At 38.3% G+C, this 20,022-nt stretch overlaps 1 protein-coding gene across 1 annotated transcript; it reads right to left on the reverse strand.

Moving 5' to 3' along the window:
* Positions 1–5,458: 5,458 nt before the first annotated feature.
* LOC145768621 (F-box only protein 4-like) lies at positions 5,459–18,691 on the reverse strand. The gene is made up of 2 exons (XM_082580160.1): positions 18,237–18,691; positions 5,459–7,977 (listed from the first exon to the last, which is right to left on the reverse strand). The coding sequence occupies exons 1-2, from the start codon at positions 18,556–18,558 to the stop codon at positions 6,530–6,532; spliced, it is 1,770 nt and encodes a 589-aa protein (XP_082436286.1). The 5' UTR covers positions 18,559–18,691; the 3' UTR covers positions 5,459–6,529.
* Positions 18,692–20,022: the final 1,331 nt, after the last annotated feature.

Raw genomic sequence — 20,022 nt, forward strand, 5'->3', positions numbered from 1 at the left:
ATGCCCTCCTGCAAGTGGAGAAAGGACAGAGAAGGGGGAATAGATTGGGGAGGGTGAGGCGAATAGGGCAGACGGACTGCAGTCTATTCGACCTCGGGAAGGGTGACTCGAAATGGGTGGGGTAGCCACGATGTGGTGCGGAATTGCGGATCGGACACCCGTCACCGTGACGAAGTGACGAGTTCGCAAAAAGCAGTGAGTCTACCGGGGAGGCTTCACCATCTGGGTTGAATGAGTGACCACTCACAGGAACCTGCTTCCTCGTCGGCGAGCCTAAGCTAGTGGACTGAGAAGATGGAAGGGAGAAACCAACACCGGCCAGGTTATCTCTAAAAGTCTTCAAACCTGCACTACTTGAAAAGCGAGACATAATTCAAATGAAATAATTATAAAAAGCTGGTTATTACAAAGATTTAAAGTTTACGGCGACGTTTCTAAATTTAGAGATTTAAAAGTGACGATATAAGAACTGGTAGCAGATTGTGATGAAATTGAATTTAAAAACCAACGATTTACTAAAGATTTGGCTGATAAAAAGCAATTTACGTTGATTTAACGTTCCTTTACCAGTCAGTTTAACTCTTATCTTTGTGGAAAGAAAGAGCCAACAAAACCAGCACGTGCCAGGGGTAGGTCAATGTGAAGAAAGGCGTTCTTCCCGGCTATCAGCACAAGGCTGATTACTCACTAGCACAGCGAGCAGCAGTAACGCTTCGCTAACCAGAACGGTGTAGCTTCCACGCTAGCCATTGAGACCTCCAATAAACGTTTAAGTTTTTGGCAGCCGATTGTAGCATCGAATAGACAGCGATAGACACGTGTTTCGCTCATGAGGCTGGGGCATTCCACAAAGATAAGAGTTAAACTGACTGGTAAAGCGGCGGTCGATTACTCAAGTGGCAAGAATACGGTGCGATACTGATGAGCCCAGCCTCATGGGCGAAACACGTGTCTATCGCTGTCTATTCGATGCCACAATCGGCTGCCAAAAACTTAAACGTTTATTGGAGGTCTCAATGGCTAGCGTGGAAGCTACACCGTTCTGGTTAGCGAAGCGTTACTGCTGCTCGCTGTGCTAGTGAGTAATCAGCCTTGTGCTGATAGCCGGGAAGAACGCCTTTCTTCACATTGACCTACCCCTGGCACGTGCTGGTTTTGTTGGCTCTTTCTTTCCACAAAGATAAGAGTTAAACTGACTGGTAAAGGGGCGGTCGATTACTCAAGTGGCAAGAATACGGTGCGATACTGATGAGCCCAGCCTCATGGGCGAAACACGTGTCTATCGCTGTCTATTCGATGCTACAATCGGCTGCCAAAAACTTAAACGTTTATTGGAGGTCTCAATGGCTAGCGTGGAAGCTACACCGTTCTGGTTAGCGAAGCGTTACTGCTGCTCGCTGTGCTAGTGAGTAATCAGCCTTGTGCTGATAGCCGGGAAGAACGCCTTTCTTCACATTTGACGCTCTATTAAGAAACAATTGCTATGCATTTGTAGAACGTTGCAAAAGATCAATTAATCCACTTTTGTGCAATATTATGTCTTCTGATTACTATTTTAATTCTACATTTTATATTCACTACAACAGTATTTTGTACGTTGTTTGATGTACCTGCTTGGTGTTGTGTTAGTCTGATATTTTATGTGATGACTGCTGACTATTAAAAATTCGAATTCTATGGACTTTGAGTCTGATTGCAAATAAATAATAATAATAAACAATAAGCAATTGTTTGGTTGGTTTTGAATCTTTATCCTCGAACTCATTGGCGAAAGGTGCCATGCCCTCCCCCAAATTTTCAAAGTTTGGATTCCGAAGTTGAACCCTTTGTTGAAAATATAATAAAATTTGTAGAAATTTAGCCTATATCGTTTTCCAAGACATCTGGCTATTACACCTCCCAGGACTTGTTTTAGACACACAGAAAGACACCAATAAATTTTGCAAATCGTAAATCGCGCAAAGTTTCGATTTACGCTTCTTTTAACTAATCTGTGGAAGCAATTTCAGATGCTCTTACTCTGTTGGGTTTTTGTGTAGTTTTTGAGTAGTTGAGTTTTTGGTGTTCTCTAATTTTAGCCGCAGTTTTTGCCCGTTACCCTAAAAGTGTTTCCAGAAAGCGCTATAATCCAATATTGGAGTGTAATTTTGCAAAAAATTTCCGTGGGAGCACGCTCCCGGACCCCCTACAATACGCGTGCCTTCGGCACGCTCTAACCCCCACCACTTTGATTGCTTCTCTTGCTCAACCTACCAGGATACGCCACTGATTCGATTGTTCATCTAAGTCAGTGGTTCTTAACCTTTTCCTTGTTGGCACCACTTTGAAATCACCGACAAGTTCTCGCACCCCCTTCTAGAATTACTTAAAAGAAATGTTGTTCTCATGAGGAAATAACAAAACCATTGTGTTTGTTTAATCCTTATTTATTTAATTGACAATAAAATATCACAATATGATGCACCCCATAGGCCTACAGGGGATCTGAAAATTGCGTTTTTTATACTTTGTGTCTCTATTCATGTCTACGATTTAACGTCTCCTGTTCCCGTATTGCGAGGGTTGGTGGCCAACAATCTATTCTGTGATGGCATTCTCCATTCCACAAGCCCCAAGGGTCGACCGGGACAATTATTGCAACATGGCCGATTTCGCTTTTCAAGAGGGGTGGATCAGGTCTCACGTGCATGCAGTAGAACATTCATTGGCCTACACACATATTATGCATGTGACCTCGACTACCGAAGGAAATATGCGTGTCCATGACAATAGGAATGTGCTCACGGAAACTTTTCCAACCCAATTGCACCCTCACTGCCATGGCATACTTAAACTACAGCCTCCCGACTGCCCAATCATATCACTAGGATAGCAAAAGACAGAAACGACGTCGAATTCTGCCTTATAAATTGTCAGCAGTTGGCTCCGAAACTACCGTTATTTGGTTAGTTATGTGAAAAATGCAAAATAGTTTCTCCGTAGTGGTGATTAAGCAACAAGCTCAGCGACGATTTTGCTGTTGTTGGCATTAAATCGTGTTGTGTTGACTAATACTTGCATGTCAAGGATCGAATCAATGTCTGTTTTTTTTTTATAGGAAGCAGGCAGGAATATCATGATTCCCAACCAACCCTAATCATTCCCGCACCCCCTAGAAACAGCTCTCACCCCCCTAAGAGGTGCGAGCACTCCCGGTTAAGAACCCCTGATTTAAGTATTGACATACGGTGAGAAAATTTCAAAGTAGAGCGTAGACGCCGTAGAGTAACTTACGCTGCTGGAATATTCACGTAACACTAAGTAAACCAGCTAAATTAGACGTGCTATTCTCAATAAGGTCTTCCCACTGTGAGATCAAAATTAATATGATTCATTGTTTTTTATTTTATCAGACGCACGACAATCAAAGTAGCACTATGGCCTTCATCTCGGTCGCAGATATTGCCTGCATTAACGAAGTATTCTACCGCTATTATCACCCAGCCAACCTGACATTGATTTATGCGGCCGCTAAGGTTTAACATCGACTTCAATCTTCAACGATCATGTAATGTAGCCTAAATAGAACGATTAGCCTATATCCTACAAACAAAAATAAAAAAGTGATGCTTAAAGTGCCTCTGACAGGTAAATAAATTCGCTAAATTTACCTAAGATACCAAAAAGATGACACTAACAAACTTCCCTGACCAGCAAATCGTAAAAAATATCAACAGGCTACTAAGTTACACGCTTGCAAACTTTGGTTGACATCGGCGAATCTGGCAATCATTCAATTGAGAAAATAAAAACGGCAACAACGCTGTGACGTCACAGTAAGTGGGAAGGATACATTCTTTCTCTGTGATGACTTGGTAAAGTATGGTACGGCTACTGCAAAATGTGAATGTGTGGGGCTCTGTTGGTCTAAAGCATGTGCAAATTAAGAATTACTGAAATGAAAAAGTGAACTTATTATTACTATCAGGTTTCGATCAAATAGGTTGAGTTTACGTTTATCAAACAGCATCTCAATTCAATTGAAATTGCAGTTTCATAGGGCTACAATTTTCATACTTTTTTATTTGTCCTAATCTGGCTATAGCCATTTGCAGTGTAACAGCAGTATCTCACAAGCAGTACCTTTAATTTATGGTTGAGGCAATGCCTACAAATTGCTGTTCATGTGACATTGTCAGTGACAAAGACCGTGTGCTTTCTTTTCCCACAAAACAAGGTAGGCTACTGAGAAGAAAATGATCAAAGCTTTCTTCAAGTGTTCGAAAGTGGGATGGGCCATACAAAACTAGTCGTATATGTTCACTTCACTGAAGATGATTTTGTTAATAGCCTACCACTAAAGTAAAAATGCCTACAGGCATGTGTAGGAGTGTCTAGCCTACTACAAGGTGATGCTCTCGGAAGCAACAATCGGATTGTGATGCCGTCATGCATTGTTTGGCGAATCCGAAACAATTTTCCAGATCCAGATGGCCATTACACAGGATTTCAATGGCCAACTGAAGGCACATTATGAGAGAGAGAGAGAACTTTTATTTATTTTTGAATAGTGATGATGAATTAAATATGAATGATGATTCGTACGATTTATTCATTTTTCACTTAAAGTATATTTTAGGTTTTGTAGGAACGTATCCAGTACAGTTTTATTAAACTGCAAAAAACAATAAATCTTCGAAAAAAGCAACCGCTTGTACCAACTCCGACCAAACTGTGATCCACCTATTACATCTAAGAAGAGTTTGTTTCATCCGTTGCTAACGACGTCCACTTAGGATGACGTAATACCACCAAAGTCGTCCCAGAGCAGTGAAATATGGAGTTTCGCCTGTGGTGGCGCTGCGGAGCAGTCGTTTGATTAAATTACGCCCTAACCAGTCGAGCTACGAGGTTAAGATTAAAAAGTTTGCTAAGTGTAATTCTGCGCTAGGAAATGCTTTAAAAAGTTACTATACTTGGATCCCACCTGTCAGGGGCACTTTAAAACAGCGGTATCAGTATGAAAACGCGGGGTCAGATGATTGGTAAAATGATTTTTGTTGTCTGCACTAAAAAAAAAAAAGTATCCGCATCACAGGAACCGCTCTCCCTTGACTGCGGACGTCTTTTATGGCCAGCTCCTTACCTGGATTGGCAGAATGAAGTTTCCAATTGTGGAAATGTTATTGTCTGTGAGCTATTCCATCCACCAGGTGCCGCTGAATGGATAGTAGTCCGGAAATGCGTTGCTCAAGCGCATAGCCTACCCCGGAGCAGCTTAATTTTTTGGTGCACAAAATTGGGTGCTTCACTACTGAGCTCACGAGGAAGACGTTATCATTTATGCTTTGTCTGCGGGCTAAAAATAGCACCTTGTGCAACAATAGATGCGGAAAGTATAAAAGCGCATCGCATGCCGCTGAACTGCCATAGCTCAAGAACTTGTACAACCAATCTTTGCCCTGATAAACAATAACATATTCAAATATTTATTTTAGTACAGTATGCGCATATTAAAAAAAAAAAAAAAACTCTCGGCGGTGGTTTTTCAGAACTAAACGGTGCAGGAATCGGTCAAGAAAACACAAATATATGTATGTCGTGTATAAATTGTATAGCTATAGCCTACATTGGGTAGCTTATACTTTTCTGTTATAGCCGACCATTTTAGTGAGAACTTCTGAGCAAAAACACAATGCGAAAATATGCAGGAGCTCAAAAGTAAAACGAAATTTATGTAGGCCAACATTCAATAGTGATGGGACGACTTCCTCGCCAGATGCCGAAGTGTCCACTGTCCACGTCTGGAAATTCTTAAAAACCTAGTAAAATGCACTTATAAAGACTTTGCAAACCTGATAACAATGGACGATCGGTCGTTGTGAAGAATCAAGGTAGTCAACGCCTCAGTTAGGCAGAGCCAACGATAAAGATTTAAATAGCCTATTGTAAAATTGCACGCCTGCACAAATATTAACTTTTCACCGAAGTGCAACAGAAGGGACACCCAGAAAATACCAGACTCAAATCTCTTTATGTTTGGAAGTACATCGGCTACGTTTGTAAAACTAGGCTGCGTCTTCAATTGCAAAGAGACTGCAAAAAGCCATGGAACAAAGGTTGCGAAAAACAAGGGTAGGCTACTTGCTTATTTCTGGTAGGCCTACTCAGCGAAATTGAAGAAAATAACCAAGACCAAGAAACAATACTTTGTTTTGCCATTCTGTTGATGATATGCGTCTTTACTTATAAAGTGCTTGTGTGGGTCGCTCGGAAACATATGCAATAAATATTATTTCAATTAGAACATAAAATAATTGAACGGTTTGATACACACTTTTGCGTTATGAAAACTTTGCACCGAACTGTAATGCGGCCCTTTATGCTTACAGTTTTAAAGCACTCTGTTCTCTAAGTGTCTTATTGGAACACAAACTAGTAATTGTAAATTATTCCATGTCATTATATAGGTGTTATTAACAGAAAATGTTGCACATGCCAAGTTCTATCTGTTATACTGGCAGAATATGAGAAAATATGACAATTAAATCTAGTTTTGTTTAAACAACCAAACCAAGCCATTTTCTATCCCGTTTAAATCATTTACTGTAATATCCTGCACATGCCAAGGTCTGTCTGTTATGCTGGCAAGATCAAGCAACGATGCAATCTCTACGCAAGATATCCTAGGAACGTAAGAAAACTGCACACAGCACAAAACGAGAAGAGGCCGACGAGGTCCAAATGCAGGTGAAGTGGAAGAAATGCCAGTAAAATTAATTATGGAAGACAAGGCTGAACCGTCTCCACTGTGATGCCGTTGTGCTGCATGAGTCTGCTCTTCTGATCCTTGTAAGTTATTTTCACACGAACGTATTCCTTCCAAAAGCGCTTGTATTTCATGTCTGTTGCTTGCCAACTGCCCTAATGGAACACCTTGAGTTGCATCTACCACATAAATTAATCTGTACGTCTCCACTCGTTGTTTCAGAAAGTTTAGTACAAGTTCTCGTAGCTTAAACCTTAAAGGTGATTTAACTTTTGTAGTAGTGCACGAAGAAGCCTCGCTGGTTTCCCGAGTATCAGAATATTCACAGCCAATGGTTAGAAAAATATCGCTTTCTACTTGTTCCACAATGTTACTACGTCGCAACCTTTGGAGACCAAAACGATTTCGACGTTCCCGATGGTTTCCGGAATACAAAGCTATCAAATTAAAGCGTTTTTCACCTTTAAAATCCAATTCTACTCCAGAACCAACTCCATCTTGACTTCCTGGAAGTAACCGTTGAGTCATCAGAAGATCTGGTCGAGCCCATAACAAACGTCGAAATATTTTGCTCGTGTTTGGCGATTCCATACCAGGTCCCAACATTATAACATCACCATTCCCAGAGCGCATACGTATCCATAGACTACGAAGAAACCTAGGAAAAGATTGATTGGAAGCAAGCTGCTGCTCACTATTTGGTATGGATTCTTGCTCTACAGCGCCATTGTCACACTTCTTATTTTCATCTGGACTGTAAGCAACTCCAATTAACTGGGCCTCGAGGTGGCGTTGATAAGCAGAATGGAAATAGAGGGCTTTGAAATTTATCTCTTTTTTGAAACATAAGCGAGCACGTAAATCAAATGCTGTTTTTGGTAAAAACTTGTCATCAATATTCTGCGTTTCAGCTTCAGCGTCATGACTTTCTTCTTTGTTGCTTGGTATTTCCATTGACACTACTTCACAAAATTCACTGAGAGGTGTTAAAGGATAACTCTTGTTACCAACATAGTGCCATCGAAGCATATCACGATATAAAAGTTCTCTCCACAAAAATTGGTCACTGCACACTTCCTTCCAGTGCCGACTGGTCATTGACAAGTTGCATATATCTGTTGTATCTAGTTTGGACAGAATAATGAGCTTGCAATAAAAAGGCAAATTATCTATTCCGACTAATTCTTCCTTTTCATACTGACGTTCCAACGGACTAGAACTGGTGGGTTCTGCAAAACAGTTTGTAATTTAAAAAAAGTAATTTAAATAAGTAAATTAAAGTAGTGATGCTGCCCTCGAAATTAGCTTCCATCTACGACGGCAAAAACATTGCCGTCGCCAAATCAACAAACCTTGGATTGCGGCGGCAATTGCCGTATGCTTTAATGAAACGAAATTCTATGCGCTACTTCTTCATCGTCTGTCACACGGCGGTAGCCAAGAGCATCACGCAAGCTATTTTATGCGCTGACAATGCTTTTGTGAACTGTAAAAAGTTTGCAAGTTCCTTATAAATACTGGCTTAATTGTTACGCAAAAGTTATTCTTTCATCGAAAGGAATGCTTATTTTTGACCGGTGTCGTTGCGAATATAAAAAGTGGTACAAAATTGGATAAATGGTTCTTAGGCAGTAAAGAAAAGTAATGCTTCCGATCATGTGGCATCGCGCGTTCATGAACGGGCAGTTTTACGTCTTCAAGTATTCCAGTGACGACGCGACAACCTCATCCTCCGATGATTCCGATTCTGACTAGTTTATCAAACAGACTTTGTGTTGTTCGCAGTATCCTAATTGTGCCGAAATTATGTTAATGTACTGTATACGTAAATCGAGGCAATCTTCTCGCAGGGAGCTACTGATTTGTTATCGGTACCTGATTGAGCAATTAACGTTATTTCATGATAATTTAACGTCGCTAGATGTCGAATTAATGTAAAACAAACGTAAATTTCTTATTGGGCATTGTTGTTGCGCGATATAACTCGCTGGGAAAATTAAATCGATTTGTGCTGACTCGAACGTTGAATCAACCCAAAATTAACTTACTTTTCCCCCCCCAATGAGTTATAACGTGAATCACCGTAACAGCGTGCGTATCGCGTTGATCGCTACTTTTGGTATTATTACATCACAACAAATCCAACAGTGCGGTCGTGATAGACTATTCGATTATTTTTTTCTCTTCTCGTTTTACATGTTTTGGTACAATTTTTTCGTAATAAACGTTCACAGCAATTGCCGAGGCAATTTCAACTTTTGCCGTTTGGCCTCGTCAACGTTTTTGCGAAGTAGAAATATGCTAATTTTGAAGACTGTGTGAGTGTTCACAGCAAGTAAAATAGTCCGAGGTGAGGTCTTGGTGCGATGTTTCTGCTGATTAAACTCACGCTGCGAGTAAATCAAACAGGAAGAAATTTTGAACAATTTTTGTCCGAATTAAATGCTCATTTTGCGACGGCATTTGTATTGCCGTAGCAGAATGGCCATTATGACGTTTGCGACGGTATTTACCACGGCAATTGCCGTGTGCCGCCGCTAATTTCGAGGACTGGACTGATGATAGATGAATCTACCCGGCAAGTCCACACCTGGTAAATGTTTTGTCAAGTATTCTGATATTTTATTGATTTACACAATTTTTATTGTTGTTGCTTTCCTTGTTTCAAGTGCTATTGCAATCGCCGCTTGTTGCATCTACCTCCTTTACTTTTATCAGTGACGGATCCAATAAACAGCGCAGCCTATCTTCCTTAGCTCTCGCAAATATTACAACATGCGGAAATACTGCGTTAATTGAACATTTACTATTCTATTCAATTATCACAGCTTTTTGTCAAAGTGAAATAAATGGATACTGTACAGATAGCAAGCACTACGTAGACGCACTTATGCAATGGCAATCCGACAAACAAACCCAAGGATATATTCTTGACAATGTTATGATGGAAAATAGTGTCACCCTCTACAAGCAAAAATGTTAGGCACGTGGAAAAATTATTGTGGAACCCAACATCGCCTTACACTACGGCCACGCAATTACATCAACAAACAATAATTCAAAACAAGCAGAACTACAACAATTATAGATGAGTCAAGATGACATAACTTGGGTATCATTTGGCCAAATGACGGAAATGATAAAGCTAAGCTTAATCATAGCATTATAAAACAAAACGATCTATCGCACTGTAGGCCGACAAAACCCTGTCAAAAAATCACATCAATAAGTATAAATTTGATAAAAGCATAACCATTTTGGACACTGAGAACTATTTTGCAAGATAGGAATTTTTTTTTATAATAAAACCAAATGTATTAAAACTGACGACAATGATAAAGTGCATCCAATTATTTAAAGATCTATTCAATGTTTAAAAATATTCACAAAAACATAATTGATAAAACACGCTAAAATCTCAACCCAAAACCGCCTTGTAAAACAACATGGCTCGGTCAAAGAGGTGAAGACAGGCAATCGCGTAAAACCAGCCGTTTCCATGATTGGCATTTCGGCATAGGCCTACCAACTGGCTAAATTTTTGGACAATATTATGAAACCGATTTATACGGAAAACTACAATTCATGGAAAAGCTAAATAAGTTTAAAAGTTACCTCAATAGTGTTATGGTGAGTTTCAATGCAACATCTCTTTTGTGCACGTGTCCTTGCGAGAAGGCAGTAAGAATTTATATTTGTATTGACAATCAAGCAAATTTACCGCTCATTGAGGGAAGTAGGCTACGGTTGCGTACCTCATAAAATTATCAAATTTAGCCACAGAAGGTATTATCTATATCCACCACAATGGATGGTTGAAACAAATCAATGGCAACACCAACATTAGCCAATTTGTTTTTGGCCCACATCGAAATAGTAAAATTATAGAGTGATTTTTATCCTAAACTGTAATCAATGTAACTACGTTATGTCATTGACATTTTAGCAAGCGATCAGTCTGGTTCTAAATTTTCAACACGAAAACATCAAATTCCCCACATCATTCATCACTTCCCTATCTACAGATTTCCTGACGGAAATGCCAATCTTACGAAGCTTGACAGCAACATAATGGGTGCAGCGCCTGAATAGAATGGCGTGACTTCTACCACTTTATGCGCAAGATGAACTTTACTGTCGAAAAAACTTTTTCCGTGCCATGACAGAAACATCGAGACCCTCAATGAAATTACTTTTAAAACTGCTGGCAACAGATTTATCTCTAATGCATCTTACGTGTTAATTTGAAAACCCCACTGTCCGCTTCCGACACAAAAGTTTTGAAACAAATGTGATAAACCAATAGCATTGAATATCCGATTGAAGCAAAACTATTTCACGCTTGTCGGACGTCCGTGATACAGTACAGATTGCTCCTTCTATACTGTACACTGGTACAGCAGTTAGTTGACGAAAACAATACTCGATTATTTTTTAGCATAAGAGTCAACTTACCTAATATTTTATTAGTGCGGCCCGCCACAGCTTTCATAAGTGCCAAAGTGGCCCGCATGCAAAAAAGGTTGGTGACCCCTGATCTAACTCCTTTCACATACCAAAACTGTTTCTTTTTGCAACACTAAAGGACAATAGATGGACTAAATAATTAAAAAAAAAAAAAATTAACAACATGGACACCGCGAGAAACCAAAAGAAAGAAAGGAAAACCAAAAGTGAGATGGAGGGACGACATTGACAAACAATGCAATACAACCAATTGGTACCAACTAGCACATAATCATGTAAATTGGCATGAAAAGGGGAAGGCTTACGCTCTCAGTGGGCTCTCACAGGCTGAAAATGATGATATAATAATAAAATAATAAATATTTGATGTTGTAAGCACCGAGGTGCTTTTTCATCATTCTGATATACATAACGCATTTGCTGTTAATTAGGTTGACGGCTAGTATCATAACTAATAACTCTAACCATCAATAACATCTGATAACATAAACTTTTAGAAGACATATTAGTGGGAGCAGAAAATGAAAAAAATACGATCATATGTACATGAAAAATACATACACAATAGTACTGTCACTTAATACATAACATCATAAGATGATTTCAAGGTAAATTTCAATGGATCACTGCTCCAGTGCTTGTCAAGCCTTGCCTTGAATGCATTCAAGCTAAGTGCATTTATGACTGTTGGTGGTAAATTATTCCAGGCATTTACTACACGTACTGTGAAAAAATTGCTTCTCAGCCTTGACATAGTTTGTGGCTTAAACAATTTTAAGTTATGGCCTCTTGTATCATAGGTATTTGGATTCATTTGAAACAATACAGTATATATAATTTACATCATAAAAACCATTTAAATATTTATACACTTGAATAATATCATGGCGAAGACGTTGGAATGCTAGAGTAGGCAAGTTTAATTTTTCTAATCTTTCAGAATATGACAAATGCCTTAATCCAAGAACCAATTTGGTTGCACGCCTTTGAACATTTTCTACTACAGTTACAGAGTACTTACTACTTATATGTTGGAAACCAGATTAAATTATTGTATTCCAAAATTGGACGAATTAATGCATTAAAAAGAGTGAAAAATACTGTAGTATCAAAATGAGACATAGAACGTCGAATCAGTCCTACCATACTGTTAGCTCTAGAAACCATTTTTTCTATGTGTTTTCTGAATGATAAGTCCTGATCAATAACTACACCAAGGTCCTTATAGTCACTTACAAATTGTCAATTCCTTTCTTGAGTTGTCAGTATAGTCTTGAATCATGGTATACTTGAATGTTGGTGGGTCTTTTCTCATTCTTAAAATACAGGACTTTTCTGGGTGGAATTTCAATTTCCATTTTCTGGACCACTCATTCAATGCATCAAGATCATTCTGCAGTTTTAAACAGTCACTTCTGTCCATTATTTTTTATATATTTTTGTGTCGTCAGCAAATAACTTAATATTACATTTTACACTTTCGGTCATGTCATTAATATAACATGCAAATAAAGTTGGTCCCAATACACTTCCCTGCGGCACACCACTTCTAACACTTCCCCAATCGGAATAGTGTCTAACTGTCTATTCACAACAACTCTTTGCTTTCTTGATGTGAGGAAAGATTTTATCCACTTCAGTCTTCAGTACAAACCTTTCCATGCCATATGCCTCAAGCTTTGTCAGCAACCTTTCATGAGGCACAGTGTCAAAAGCTTTCTTTATGTCCATGAAAGCAACATCTACATTACCACCTTGGCCCAAAATTTCAGTCCAGTTGTCTAGTGTTTCAACTTGTTGAGTCATACATGACCTACCAAGTATGAAACCATGTTGGTGTTGAGAGAAAAAGCCATTTTTTTCATGTGTAGTAGGGGTTGCAGGCGCCCCAACCCTCTCGGATTTTGCTTACCTTTTTTGTGGTACTGTGTTTAGCTCAGTAGATCACAAATATGAAGTTTCATAAATTTTCATCGACGTTTACCTCCACCGCCGAGGCCATTTTGAGGCCCACTTTTTGAAATTTTTCATGTATTTTGCCACTAGAGGACAGTGTATAAGTTTTGCAATATTGGGGGTACATTTAAAAGATGCTCGATGATGTTCTGAATTCTTTAAAAAAAAAATTGGAGAAATGGGATAAGTATATCCTAAAATATTCAAGTTTTGTCACTCATTTTTTGCACAATACTGCCCCTAGTGGTAAATAGAAAAATTAAAATATCTTGAAAACTACTCATCATATTGTTATGGAACTTGCATGCACCCCCCCATTTTCATGGGTAAGGAATTTGATTTCAGCAATATTTTTGCAAAATATTACCACTAGAGGGCGGTAGTTCTAATTTTGAACTATTTTCCTGTGAAAAGGCGATATTGTTGCATTTCTTGAGCTGTGCTTCTGAAGAATACAATTTCATGGTTTATGCACAACAAAATTTTTTCAATTGTAAAGAAACTGCATGCATGCATGATTGCATGTACTATATCAATAAATCCAAACAGGCAATGTGAGTCTTAGTTAACACAATTTCCGCAAAGGCAGTTGTGCATCTTCATTGTGTTGATAAATGACGTTTTCTAAGATTTGGTATCTTTCTTCGATTCTCCTCCACCGCTTGAATATAGTTTTGCAGATTTTTTTCTTGTTTTGCTAGATGAAGAAAGTCGGATACCACTTTTACCCTTCTCTCTGCTGAATCATTACAGACTTTGAGTGCACTTATGATACCATTAGCAGAAGCATTGCCATCATCTATTTCCCACTTATTTGGGTGTTTGACAAGAAAAGTTGTTGAAATGTGCAAAAGTTCAAATAACATTTTGCTGTTGGCATTTGCATAGGAGCACAATGACAGTGAGTTATCATTAACAATGTCTGGCAGCTCTGGACTTACCGTATCCATTACCAAACCTGTTTGTAACCTGGCCATGGAAACTTGCATTTAAACGCAGCAGAGTTCCAGCCAAAGCTTCCTTTTTATCAATAATGACTTGTTTGTCCCATAGAACTAATGGGATCAGCTCCCCAGTTACATACCATGTGTGCCTACCTAAAGCTTTTAAAGCAGCAAAACTGATAATTTTGTCTATTGCATCATAGCTTTTGATGTCACTTACCAGTTGCAAATCTTCTCGGGGTGCTGATGCAGCAATTGGACAGTTGAACCACCATAAATTAAATACAAAACTGCAAAGGTCAACAAATCACTCTATGTTTTGTATTTGTGACTTGGAAATGATTCCTTGCGGTAGAAAGTCTTGCAGCATTACTATCTCATAGCAATAGAGCTGCTTTCCCATCCACCTTGCTCGATGGACAGCAGAGAGAAATGCATGCAGCAGAGAAATGGCCTTAAAAAAAGAAAAATTTAAAACAACAACACCCAAAAACTTTTTTCAAGCCATCTCTCTGCTGCATGCATTTTTTTTCAAATAAAGCTAGACAAACCACTTCTCTGCCTAGCATGCAAAAAACATATTGGAGAAGTTATACTTTCTCATGTGTGGGAAGCCCTGTAAGTCGAAACGTCAAGATCTCCAGGCATTGAACTATTCGAAAGATTCCGGAACAAAAGATTCAATGCAACCCTACATGCTGCAGCTGTACTGCACACCAAAAATCCTCAAAAGAGTTGGGAGAATTTGTAACAACTCAAAGCAGAAAAGTGTAAGCACATAAAGTTTGAGAGAGATATGCAAAATTATCAGAGGGGTGATTACAAAGAACTTTTAGACCTGATGACGATGTAGATTGGAATCAACAGTGGACAGTACAACTTCATGAAATGTGGTACAGTCCATCGAGCAAGGTGGATGGGAAAGCAGCTCTATTGCTATAAGATAGTTATGCTGTAAGACTTTCTACCGCAAGGAATCATTTTCAAGTCACAAATACAAAAATTAGAGTGATTTGTTGACCTTTGTACTTTTGTATTAATTTAATGGATGGTGGTTCAACTGTCCAATTGCTGCATCAGCACCCCGAGAAGATTTGCAACTGGTAAGTAATATCAAAAGCTATGATGCAGTAGACAAAATTATCAGTATTGCTGCTTTAAAAGCTTTAGGTAGGCACACATGGTATGTAACTAGGGAGCTGATCCCATTAGCTCTATGGGACGAACATTCGAACAAGTCACTATTGATGAAAGGAAGCTTTGGCTAGAACTCTGCTGCATTTAAATGCAAGTTTCCATGGCCAGGTTACGAACAGGTTTGGTAATGGATACGGTAAGCCAGAGCTGCCAGACATTGTTAATGATAACTCATTGTCATTGTGCTTCTATGCAAATGCCAACAGCAAAATGTTTTTTGAACTTTTGCACATTTCAACAACTTTTCATGTCAAACACCCGAAAGAGTGGGAAATAGATGATGGCAATGCTTCTGCTAATGGTATCATAAGTGCACTCAGAGTCTGTAATGATTCAGCAGAGAGAAGGGTAAAACTGGTATCCGACCTTCTTCATGTAGCAAAACAAGAAAAAAATCCGCAAAACTATATTCAAGCGGTGGAGGAGGATTGAAGAAAGATACCAAATCTTAGAAAACGTTGTTTATCAACACAAAACTGCCTTTGCGGAAATTGTGTTAACTAAGACTCACATTGCCTGTTTGGATTTATTGATATAGTACATGCAATCATGCATGCATGCAGTTTCTTTACAATTGAATAAATTTTGTTGTGCATAAGCCATGAAATTGTATTCTTCAGAAGCACAGCTCAAGAAATGCAACAATATCGCCTTTTCACAGGAAAATAGTTCAAAATTAGAACTACCGCCCTCTAGTGGTAATATTTTGCAAAAATATTGCTGAAATCAAATTCCTTACCCATGAAAATGGGGGGGTGCATGCAAGTTCCATAACAATATGATGAGTAGTTTTCAAGATATTTTAATTTTTCTTTTCACCACTAGGGGCAGTATTGTGCAAAAAATGAGTGACAAAACTTGAATATTTTAGGATATACTTATCCCATTTCTCCAATTTTTTTTTTAAACAATTCAGAACATCATAGGGCATCCTTTAAATATACCCCAATATTGCAAAACTTATACACTGCCCTCTAGTGGCAAAATACATGAAAAATTTCAAAAAGTGGGCCTCAAAATGGCCTCGGCGGTGGAGGTAAACGTCGATGAAAATTTATGAAACTTCATATTTGTGATCTACTGAGCTAAACACAGTACCACAAAAAAGGTAAGCATGGTGAAACCAAGATTTAAATTTCATGGGGCGCCTGCAACACCCTTTTGTGTAGTGTAATTTGATTTGTCACAAGTGATTCCAGAATTTTACCAACTACTGAAATGAGACTAATCGGTCTGTAATTTAATGGACAATGCTTGTCACCCTCCTTGAAGATGGCTGTTACGTTAGCTTGTTTCCATTCATCTGGAAGTTGTCCTGTTTTCAAATGATGATGATGAAAGTATCAGCAAAAATATCAGTACGGCATCAACCTAAAAGTGATATTAGTGTTGGCCAAAAAAATAGTATTGAAACATCTCTCCAAAGTTTACTTTTTTCAGACCACGAAGGCCTAGTCTCCATTGACGATGACACCATGCAGTGCCTAACCAAGGAGTGCCCTGATATACAGTGACAGCACGAGAGATCAGAGCCACCAACTAAGTGTGCACTTTGAATTGAAACAACTTGTATACCATACTACATTTTAAACATAGTGCTGCATTCACAGGACTGATTGATTTTTCACTTTCCAATGATCCGGACACCCGCTATAGCGACATTTTATGACAAAATGATGAGGTCTGACTGTAGCCTACTGTTTGTTCCAATTTGATATATTGTTTTATATTCTATACAGTACAATTCGCCTATATAAACAGTTTGCCTTTCCTTGAGTATAGTGGCAATTGTAGCTTTTCTTTTTACTTTGGGAAGTCTTCCCACTTACCATTTAATGATGTTAGCACACTTTTAAGACTGTTGTTTAAAGCTGAGGGAAAGATTTTGCAGAAATACACCACTTTGCACTAGAAACAATAAAACTGATGCAATATAAATGGTTAACCTGAGAAGCAGCGATGACAACCAAGAAGTCTTACATTTGCTAACAAAAATTCAGCAACACATGTTGAACAAAGCTGTCACAAAAACAAAACAGAAAAAACTAACACATTTTTTGCAAGAAAGTAAATTCTGCGCATTGTAACCTACAGTGTAGTAATGCTGTATTGCTCAGTATCAGTGCCATCTGTGTGCATTTTAAGAGTAATTACAACTAACATTCTTTGTCATACCGATAGTCTTGTTTGCCTTGTTCTTTGCCAAAGTGTATGCAAAAAACATAAAATAAAATTTAGTGGCAGTGCTGATTAGAGTACACATATATGATGTTACTTGTAAATTGTTGTGGAAGATTGAGATGTACGTAGTCGTATAGTAGTAGTAAAGTGTCATCGCTCAAGGTATGCAGTGCACTCTTGCACTACATATGGCGATGCCCATATTTGTAGATTGTAGTCTTTCTCCTGTCTGTGCATTTTACTTATCATTTTTCATATCGATGTGTAGCAATGTACCATGCAAGCATATCTAAAGCAAGTAAATAATAATTTAACTCTTAACAGAGCCTTACATCATTGAATAAAAACGGGATTTAAGAATAAATTATATCGATTCATCTATCTATATCGACACTTTTTCAACTTCCCCTTAAGGTGTCAATAAAGGCAAATTCTACTTTCTGCATGTAAGTCACTGAGTTTATCTAAAGTATATTTCTGTTAAAATAAACCACCTTAGCCAAATCGGAGCTGGTGTACAAGTCTTTGGCCTGGTCAAAATGCTATGACATTATAAATTGGAATCGACCAAGAAATGTAGACGTGAGGTGTGAATAGTATTATCATTCCACCATAAAAAGCTATTTTATGCCTTCACTGCTTCACCCTGTATTTTTTGGTCAATTTCAATCTATGAAGTCATGGCAATTTTGGCCAGGGCGGAGTCTTGTATATCAGCTCCTCTAAATCATTGAAAATCTCACCTTCATGATTCACTTTTGGTTTGTTCTTTCCACTTGCACCAATATGGATTCCATCTCGAAATTTTACTATGCAGCGATCACAAAACTTCTTAAATACTTCAACAATTGTGTTTTCATGTGTACCAGTGGCAATGTTAGTGTTTAATGGGTCTTTAAAATTGTTTTGATGAAGACCCATTGACCCCTGACAAGAGATTGACCTTTGTTCAGAGTTGTCACTGTTGTGTAGAGTAGCAGCGCCAGAAGTTGTGCATACTAATGGTGGTCTTTGTTCAGTGACATCAATCTTTGCACATGATGAAGTTTCCTTTTCACTCTTCATCGATGTGACTCTTGCTTCTTGTTGTTACAGTTATTACAACCTTTTGAAAAAATTATACACGAGGGTACGGTAGGGTTACGGTACCATATGTCGTCTTTTTGAAGGACATGTTCTCCTTTTTACTGAAAAATATTTTGTCCTTGAGGACATTCAAAAATGCTCAGTTACCGTATATTTTTTTTTTAATTTTAAACAGTTTCCTGACTTATATAAATGAATGAGTTGACAAGTATTTTTCTGCTAATGTACGGTATTTCTAACAAAATTATGTTAACAGAAAGGAGGCAAGTTAATACGGTAGTCAGTGAGGGGACATTTACTGTAGCCTACTGCTGTTTAACATCAAATCACAGAATTGATATTGAACTTGTAACATGTATATACCATGTTTTTAACTAACAAATTCAAATTATTAGAACATTTGGCCAAAACCTATGAGAATTGCAATTTGCAAATTTGTAATATGCTTCACAACTGTACAAATTCAAAACCTAAATTCTGATCTCACGAAATTTAGGTCACGCTTCCATATTTTGGAAGCGACTTGATTGTGTAATGTTTCTGCTTTCATAAATCCCATCATGATGTTAACTGATTACCGTTAAAAAAGCACTACATTATGAAAGAAGGCGGGGAATTAAAAATAACTCATCCTGTATATAAACCGAAAGGATTTCCATTTAAAAAAAGAGACTTTCAAAACAGACGTTCAGAACAGAAGAGGAATGACTCTCGTCTCGAACAAAAGGTAAATCAGATCTCACAATGGGAGAAGAATGTGGCTTTTCTGACACCCATCACAGTGAACTAACTTGACTTGACCACCGTCATTCTGGCAGAATAATTTTTCCGCTTTCCGCCTAAAAAGTCATCCGTGAATAAGTGCGAGGTATATAATGCGACCTGAGCTACTTTCGACAAATCTCAAATAAAACTATAATCCGCAGCACATGCCACTTAAATTTTACATGCACCGGATTCAGTATTGAATTACCTTTCCAGGGGTGTGCACTAATAGGTGGGCATTTGGTAGGAACTCCCAGCAGAACGGTTCAAAGATGGAGGATATATTGACGATAATCAAGAGAATAATGCAATTTTTGCATAATTGACACTTCTCCAAAAAACCTCAAATAAAACTATAATCCGCAACACGTGCCACTTAAATTTTGCATGCATCGGATTTAGTATTGAATTACCTTTCCAGGGGTGTGCACCAATAGGTGGGCATTTGGTAGGAACTCCCAGCAGAACAGTTCAAAGATGGAAGATATATTGAAGATAATCAAGAGAATAATGCAATTTTGCATAATTGACACATCTCCAAACATCTTCAAATAAAGCTATAATCCGCAACACGTGCCACTTAAATTTTACATGCATCAGATTCAGTATTGAATTATCTTTCCAGGAGTGTGCACCAATAGGTCGGTATTTGGTAAGAACTCCCAGCAGAATGGTTCA

This window comes from Aplidium turbinatum, chromosome 4 (assembly GCF_918807975.1).
Source record: "Aplidium turbinatum chromosome 4, kaAplTurb1.1, whole genome shotgun sequence".
Taxonomy (NCBI): Eukaryota; Metazoa; Chordata; class Ascidiacea; order Aplousobranchia; family Polyclinidae; genus Aplidium; species Aplidium turbinatum.